General features: G+C 39.8%; 1 protein-coding gene across 1 annotated transcript; it reads left to right on the plus strand.

Moving 5' to 3' along the window:
- The first annotated feature begins 5,754 nt into the window (after nucleotides 1–5,754).
- LOC110941184 (protein ROLLING AND ERECT LEAF 2) lies at nucleotides 5,755–8,217 on the plus strand. The gene is made up of 5 exons (XM_022182798.2): nucleotides 5,755–6,635; nucleotides 6,714–6,782; nucleotides 6,952–7,157; nucleotides 7,252–7,475; nucleotides 7,568–8,217. Exons 1-5 carry the CDS (start codon nucleotides 5,921–5,923, stop codon nucleotides 8,193–8,195), a joined length of 1,842 nt encoding a protein of 613 aa, XP_022038490.1. The 5' UTR covers nucleotides 5,755–5,920; the 3' UTR covers nucleotides 8,196–8,217.
- The last annotated feature ends 733 nt before the right edge of the window (nucleotides 8,218–8,950 follow it).

Raw genomic sequence — 8,950 nt, forward strand, 5'->3', positions numbered from 1 at the left:
AAAAGCCTATCGAAATCATGGACCGACAGACCAAGCAACTCAGACGCTCTCGCATCCCTATTGTAAAAGTACGATGGGAAGGCAAACGAGGCGCGGAGTTCACTTGGGAACTCGAAAGTGACATGAAGGCCAAGTACCCGCAGTTGTTCAGATAGATCTGAAGCATCAAATGGGTAAAATCACACGGCGATGTACGGTTCTCGGCCTAATTTCGGGACGAAATTCCCTAAAGGAGGGGAGACTGTAACACCCCGTGTTTTCCAAAAGTCAAAGTCAAGTGTTGACTGTTATTGGAATTAAAGATTAATAGAGATTAATTTCATTTTAGTTTCATTTTGATTTTCATATTATTTGGAGTAAGTGTTGTATAATCAAACTAATCGACCAATAATCGAACTGTGAATCAACGACCGACTGTGAATGGTAGGAAGTAACAATGCAATAAAGCTAGTCAATCAATAATCAAGCTAATCAAATCAATCATCAAACTCAAGTGTGGGGATTTTAGTACTTTTTATACGTGTGTGTGTGCCTTACGTGTTACTTGTGCATGTTTACTTTTATGTTAAAATGTGTGGTGAATCAATCAAATCAATCAAGACTCAAAGGTGAATCAAACTCAATGGAAATCGAACCCGAAATGGTTGTAAGGATGCTTGTATGTTAAATATAGTCTCGACTACTACTAAAAGTAATTTGATTAGGAATTCTATCATTCTCAAATCATCGTTCATCGAACTCGAAATATCAAAAATCGTCGCGAAACACTCAAAACCAGGCAAGCCGATCGAACAGGGCAACCTGATCGAACAGGCAAGCCGATCGAACAGGGCAACCTGATCGAACAGGCTAGCCGATCGAACAGGCTGTTCGATCGGGCAGCTGCTCGATCAGGGATGCTGTTCGATCAGCTGACCCTTTCCTCTTTTGGAAGCCTATAAATAGGGCTGTCTTTGTCAACCTTTCCACTTTTGGAAAAGATCTGACCGACCAGCCTCTTCTTCTCACTAAATCTCAGATTTCTCTCCAACCGGTAAGTATTTCGCTCTAATCTTTGTACGTTTTTGTTCATTAATCGATTCTCCACCTTTCTATCTTTCAAAATCTGAATTTCATCCATGAAATCACCAAGATCTAGGTGTTCTTGAGTGATGTCATCATGGTGTTCTTGGTGTTCATCAAGAACTTCATGTTCTTGACTTCATTCAACCATGAATAAGCTAGATCTAACCGATTTCCACATAAATAACCTAAAATCTTCCAAAGATCTTAACATTTCACGGTGGAAAAGGATTGGAAGATGGGTTTTCATCTATCTTTCAACTCTTTTACACTCAAAAAGGTGAAAACGAGACTTGAACCGATTTACAAACCATCTAAACAAACACATGGTTCAAGATTCGGGTTCTACCGGGAGATATACCGATCTCGGGTTAAACGTTAAACTTGGGTTCCAAACCGTCTCTGACCGAGTTTGGGTGATTCCTGCTCGAGTCAGTAGACTAAGTAGGGACTTCAGCTTTGTGGTTCAACTCGTAGTCAAAATATCTCTAAAACATCAACAAACAACGGGAAGAAACAAGTGTTAAGTGATAGGTTAACCGAATCGAGAAGCTGGCCGAACGGCTAGGCTGTTCGATCGAACAGCCCAACCGAACGACTATGCCAGCCGATCGGCTAGGCTAACCGATCGACTAGCACTTAGTCCTACAAACTCATGAAGTGTAGTATTGACGAGGTACTGTTCGATCGACTACGCCACTCGATTGTAATCATTACTGCTCGAATCATGAGATACTATACTTCAAAACACTTAGACTTTTTGAAACATTGGAATGTCACCCGATCGAGCATGCTAACCGATCGAGTGACATCTTGCCAAATCTGAAATGCTAACCGATCGGTTGGGCTAACCGATCGAACAGCTGTTCGATCGGCCAACTTGAAAGGTAGTACAAACCATCATACACAAACACATCCTTCACATCAAAGGAAGAAACAATCCACTTGAAGGAACCAGCCGATCGAGCCAGCCGGCCGATCGAATGGATGTTCGAACGGACTTTCACACCAATCGAACAGCCCACTCGATCGAACTGCTGTCCGATCGAATGGCCTACTCGATCCAAGTACATTGTTTACTCTTTCCGCGTTACTCATCGTTGTGTTATCGAACTATTCAGGCTAACCTATTCTCAGTGCTCCCTTCAATCCACAATCAACCACTGTGAGTATACTCGATCCCTTTTTGCTTTCAGCACTTTTGGGTGTTACATACGTAATCTATCAAATTCACAAACAACACAAGCTATTTGAACGCTAACCTACTTGCATGTATTACTTGTCTAAATGATTGCTGTTTATTATGTTTACACGTGGAGTGCTATCTGCCTGCTTTAGCAACATAGTACTATAGTTTGGACTCAGCACCCGTTCACACGGGGGTTGCTAAGGACAATTACTTGCATGGATTACGGTGGTAATCATGTATCGCGAACTGTCTCGGACAGTCAACCCGAAGTCATTGGTATCGATGGTCCCATGTTGATAATTTACATGCATCGTTTGCCCTTGTGTACGTGCTTGGTTATGCGTAAACTATTCGAACTCTATATGCTATATCAAACTTGTGTGCTCACCTTTACATTATATGTATTGACTTTTATTTTAACGTATGTGACAGGTGTTTAAGCTACTAGCGTGCTAGGGAAGCGAGGCAATAATAAGCTTCTAGGAGTTTGTGACCTTAGGACAGTGTCCACGTACCTGCCCCAGGGCCATAATTATCTGTAGATCTTGTACTGGCACCTGTAGTCAGTAAGATTTACGGATAGTCGTCTAGAAGTCTTAAAACAATATTTAATTCGGTCTGTAATAATTAAGAATCCGAGTTGTCGGAACAGTTCCCATATTGTTTGGTTGATTTCTATGATAACTTGTTATTGTTTGGGACACGGTATGGGACGTGTTATATAACTGAATTGTATGATAGTTGTTGTGGAAACTTCTGAACAATCTGTTTCGCTCAGTGCCGCGCCCCGATGATTCCGCCATCGGTTGGGGTGTGACAACTAATGACATCTATAAAGTTGTATATGACGTGATGCGAGTGTGGGTATAATGTTTAATATATTTTTAGCACTTTTACTAGATTATCAAGCTTTAAATTTATAAAACACGATATAACATATCACTATCTACAACACGTTAGGGCAAGTGCACACATCGTTGGCGTAGTATACTGATGGTAAGATACGGAGGTTGTCCAATAACACAAGAGCTTTTAATACCGGAATATCATCAACGTTTAATCTAACCAAATTTTTAGGAAAAAGATGTTTAGTAAACAAAAATTAGAAAGAAACTAAAATGTTAAAAAGAAACAATAGACAAGATAAAATCACTCGGTTTCGACTTTCTTTTACGTATCCTTTGATAATTTCCGCACTTTGGGTTTTTTAAGAGATTATCTTAGTTCCCTCTTTTGGAGGCAACGCTACCCTCGGCCATATTGGTCTGCGTCAGAAGGGATACAGTCCCGCAAGGCCGGAATATTGAAAGATAATTAAGTAAGTTATTAATGCAAAATGTGGCATACCCTCTTTTGGGGGCAACACTACCCTCGGCCATATTGGTTTGAGTTAGCAGGGATACAGTCCCGCAAGGCCGGAATATTGAAAGATAATTAAGTAAGTTATTAATGCAAAATGTGGCATATCCCTCTTTTGGAGGCAACGCTACCTTCGGCCATATTGGTCTGAGTCAGTAGGGATACAGTCCCGCAAGGCCGGTTTAAAGTTTTAATAGTAATTTATTTATAAGGGATTCAAGCTGTTCTTACTTCTCCTGATTTGATGTTATTTGCCTCAAGAGAAGTCCTAATAAGCTTGAATCAAGTCCTCGCAGGATCTATACACTGAACGAGACAAGAACTTTACCCAAACCACCCTTCTAACCCCCTTCCAGGCAGTTAACGTGCTTTATATAGACCGTAAAGACACGAATGAGTGAATCAACAAAACATAAAGAGATGATAGGATAAAGTTCACGTTCAGTATAAAAAACTAATTATTAAAGTCATTAATACATACCCAAATAAAAAGTTAACGAAAGCTTGGAAATCAAAGGTAATACATAAAAGATTTGTCTTCACCAAGTAATGCAAGAGATTAGACAAGCATGGCCTTTGTTTGACAAAAAACTCTTACTATCAATATTGGATCCCGACACTACTACACACACTCTAAAGATGGATGATGGAGGAATGTGGCGGATGATGGTGGTTAGTGTTGGTGGAGTGGTGGCAGGTGTGAGAGAAGTGGTTTGCCAAGGGATGATTTGCAAATGAACCAAACACCCTTATTTATAGTTGGAGACATGCCTTTCACACGGCCCCGTGCCTAAGGAGCACGGCCTCGTGTCTTCTTCTTCTCTGTCTTCATTTAATGAGTTGTGTCAGTCTGTATGCACACACGGCCCCGTGTGTCAAAGGCATGGCCCCGTGGTCTTGTACTTGTTGTACTATAGGAGATTTTGTATATCCGGGAGTTGACCACGACCCGTGTCCATGGGACACGGCCCCGTGTCTCTTGTCTGCTTATGTTTGTCTATCTGGGAGTTGACCACAACCTCGTGCAAATATTTTTATACAGTAATTTATAGTTTGAACAAATTCATATAAAAATTTAATTAATTTTCAAAGTAAAAACATTCTTAAAACTTTATCGTGCAGTATAAATTTGGTACATGTATCGTATAGATATCGTTTCGTTTCATGTAGTATCATATAGTCACTAATAGTATAGTATATATAGTATAGATGTAGTATAGGTCCAATGCATGCCTCATATAGGCCTGTAGGTGTAGTATAGGTCCCGTTACGAGGCGAGCCTTAACGAACTTGAGCCCGAACTCAAGCCTGAAATACAAAGCTCGTTTAGCTCGCGAGCCTAAACAATCGAATCAAAGCGAGTTCAAGCCGAGATTTTAGCTCATTTAAGATTTTTCTCAAAATAGCTTGAGTCGAGCTCGAGTTCGAGCTTCAAGAAAACTTGACGAGCTGAGCTCGAGCCTAGTCGGGCTCGGCCCTACTTGTTTAAACCCATAGATTCCCGTATAGACCTTGTACAGGCCTAGAGGTGTGGCATAGGTTTAGTATAGGTATAGTCTAGTCTAGTGTAATATCGTATCCTAACGTATTGTATAGTATTATATAGTATCGTATACTACAGTATAGGTCACATACATGCTTATAGGTGTAGTATAGATCTCGTATAAGCCTATAAGTATAGTATAGGTATCTTATAGTATAGTATGCTATAGTATATGTGTAGCATAAATGTAGTATAGGAATGCATGTTGTATAGTATTGGTGTCGTATAGGCCTTGTATAAGCTTTAGGTGTAGTATAGGTCATGTATAGGCGTCTTACATGCTTATAGGTGTAGTATAGATCTTGTATATGCTTATAGTTGCAATATAGGTATAGCATAGGTTCTGTATAGGCCTCTATAGGCTTATATGTGTAGTAAAGGTACCATATATGCTCATAGTTGTAGTATATGTATCGTATAGTACAGTATTGGATTAGTATAACTGTAGTATATGTGTCGTATAGGCCCCGTATATACTTATATGTGTAGTATAGGTCATGTATAGGCCTCGTATAGATATGTAGTATAGTATGGTATAGTATATCATCGCATAGCATAGGTGTAGTATTGTTTTATATAATAGTTAAGCAGGTGTGTTGTGCAGGTATGGACCCTCACTTTGAAAAAGCCAGTGAATCAGATTCCCAGATATTCATGTTTCCTCGTTGTATTTCACTTTTCTTCAAAACCCCCAACTCATTAGAAACCTCCTCCTCCTCCTGTATAAACTACACCAATTGTTGAACCAAAACCATCAAACTCCAACAATGGGTGTTTCCAATTCAAAAACAGAGCCCTCCTGCGAACCATTGCGATTATGCAAACAACGAAGACGCTTCATCAAACAAGCTATCGATTCCCGCTACAATTTAGCAGCATCCCATCTTCTCTACATCCAATCACTTCATAACCTCGGAATCACCCTCGCTAAATTAGCACAAGAAACAGGGGAATCCTCTCTTCCACCATCTCCAACCCACAATTCAACCTTAAGTTACATGAAATCATCTGGAATTGGTTCTGTAACAGTTAATCTTAATCCATCCACTGTTAATAACAGCTGTAAGGTATACGTAGACGACGTCGATTCCTTAACAATGTCACCATCGCCACCGCCACCGCCCCCACCACCGCGGTTCTCGTGGGACTATTTTGATCCCAGTGATGGGAGCTTTAGGTTAATGGGTGTTGCGGTGAAACAGGGTCAAATTGGGTATGGGGAAGATGGTTCAGATGATGGTGAAGCGATCGGGGATAATTCGGTTTGTGAAAGTGGTCAGATTGAACAATGTGGGTTGAAAGATGGTTGTGAAACAGAGGAAACAGGGGATCCTGCTGAGGTTGTGTTTCATAGGGGTAAAGGTTTTGTTTGGAGGATGAAAGAGGTTGAGAATTGGTTTGTTAGAGGTTCGAAAGCGGGGAATGACGTTTCGAGGATGCTTGAGGCGAATCAGATCCAGATTAGCTATTCCGAAGCGAATGGTATGTCGTGTTTTGTAAGATGGTTATAAGGTTTAGTTGTATGATTGTTTTGTGATTTAAGATGTTTATTTGATTCAGGTGGCTCAACTGGATCATCTTCGTCGCTTCTGACTTGTTTTCGAGGGGAAAACTCGCTTGTTTTACATGGTAAGTTTGGTAGTTTTGTGGGTAATTTGTGTTGCGTTTGAATACATGTCCCGAATGTTGTGTTCTACTGAATACATGGCACATATGTCAAGCATGATCCGAAGGATATTAAATGAAATAGGACTCCAACAAACATCTTACGAATGTAACCGTTTTTTTTCAATTGTAGAACCTCAACAAAGAACAAAAGTCATTACATGGAAGCGGTCAATGTCTACTAATTCCTCGTTGTTGCGTCTTCCGGGCCCACCATCAAACGAAGATAACGATAACGAAAACAATTTCATAGAAGAGTTTTGCATGATAGCAGGAAGCCATTCCTCAACTCTTGACAGATTGTATGCTTGGGAAAGGAAGCTCTATGATGAAGTGAAGGTAAACCAAATGTCGATTTTGACATTTTGACTTTTCGGGTCAAATGTCTTTTTCCGAAAGTTTATTATGATTGTTGTGTTGTTAAAATATGCAGGCCAGTGAAAGTATTAGGAAGGAGTACGAAAAAAAGTGTGATGAACTTAGACATCAATTCGCCAAGGATCTCAAACCTCATTTAATCGATAAAACCCGAGCTGTGGCTAAAGATTTGCACTCGCGTATGAAGGTGGCATTGCATACAGTTGATTCCATATCAAAACGGATTGAAAAAATGCGCGATGAAGAGTTACAACCTCAACTCATGGAACTCATTCAAGGGTAAGCATGTAAATACGTAATTGTAACACTCCAACCAATCTAGTGTTTTTCAACAACTTATCGTACTTCTGTTTGGTGATTAAATTACGCAGAATGATGAGAATGTGGAAGTCGATGCTCGAATGCCACCATGCTCAATACCTAACAGCAAACTATGCAAAGAATACAAGAACACGAACACGGACCAAGAACTCGGTGATCATTGGTGAGCTGGAACATGAGGTGGAGCGCTTCGGGTCAAGTTTTTCAGACCTGGTCAAATCCTACACATCATATGTGGAAGCAATCAACAACTGGCTCCAAAACTGCATCACTCAACCAAAGGAACGGGTCAAGGGCCGTCGACCATTTTCTCCTCGGCGGGCTGTGGCCCCGCCGATTTTCATATTGTGCCGTGATTGGTCAGCGGGGGTTCGAACTCTGCCTTGGCAGAAAGTTAGTGATGTGATAAAAGAGTTGTTATGTCATATTCGTCGGCTTTCGATGGAAGAAGAAATGAAGAACAAGGAGTTGAGTTTGATTGAGAATGGAGAGGAGGAGAAGAAGATTGCAGGGTGGGATTTAAGCATGATTGATGGGAGTTTGACCAAGGTTTTTGATCGTTTGACCAGCTATTGTGAAGAATCATGGAAGATGTATGAAGATATAAAAGAGAAGGGGGAAACTGCAGGAAGTTTGTATTTGAATTATAGACCACCAACTAGAACTTCCATCACATGAAAATTAATTTATAGTTTTATTATTTCAACTGTTATTGTTTTTCTTTCTTGCCCATGTCAGCATTCAGAGATGTGTATGGAATAAATTATGGTTTGTGTTGGGGTGAGCATAGATACCTGAATAACCAACATAACCGATCCAAATATAACTGAAAACTGACATAACCGATGGTTCTGTTTCAGCCATTGCGAATAGCATATTGTCCAGTTTCAGTTTCATCAAAATAAGCATGACTTAGGAGTGTTATACCTCTATAGTCAATGTCATTATGTCATAGTTATTCACTAGAAGTAAACACAACTTATGTAATAACTACCATCTAGCGTATTAACTTTTCAGCGTGTATCATCAAGACTTCTAAGAAGTACACAAACCTGGGATATACGAATAATCGTCAAATATTAATAAACATATGCTCACGTATCTCTTTCATCGAACTAAACTTATATCAAGGTTAATACATATGCGAACTACATTCACATTTGTTATTAACTAGTTAATGCCACCGCCCGCGTTGCGGGGCGATGGCCGAATAATTCTCTATCAATTAAAAAAACACTATTATAGTTTTCTTAGGGAAAAAAAAAAAACTAAAACAATGACAAGATCGTAGTTCTGAGCTCAGGGCAAAACTGTAGTTTGTAAGGATTAATGAGCGAGTTTTAGGAAGCTCCTTGACATGGAAAAAATTAAATCCAGTCAACTAATAAAAAAACACTTTTATAGTTTTGCTAAAAAAACTAAAACGATAGCAA

The sequence above is a fragment of the Helianthus annuus genome, chromosome 9 (genome assembly GCF_002127325.2).
Source record: "Helianthus annuus cultivar XRQ/B chromosome 9, HanXRQr2.0-SUNRISE, whole genome shotgun sequence".
Taxonomy (NCBI): domain Eukaryota; kingdom Viridiplantae; phylum Streptophyta; class Magnoliopsida; order Asterales; family Asteraceae; genus Helianthus; species Helianthus annuus.

What these genes read in the sequence shown, in the direction of transcription:
- LOC110941184 (XM_022182798.2), top strand. Translation starts at nt 5,921, where the DNA reads ATGGGTGTTTCCAATTCAAAAACAGAGCCCTCCTGCGAACCATTGCGA. An exon ending in AAACTCGCTTGTTTTACATG is followed by an intron (nt 6,783 to 6,951) that starts GTAAGTTTGGTA and finishes TTTCAATTGTAG; the next exon opens with AACCTCAACAAAGAACAAAA. An exon ending in AGCTCTATGATGAAGTGAAG is followed by an intron (nt 7,158 to 7,251) that starts GTAAACCAAATG and finishes TAAAATATGCAG; the next exon opens with GCCAGTGAAAGTATTAGGAA.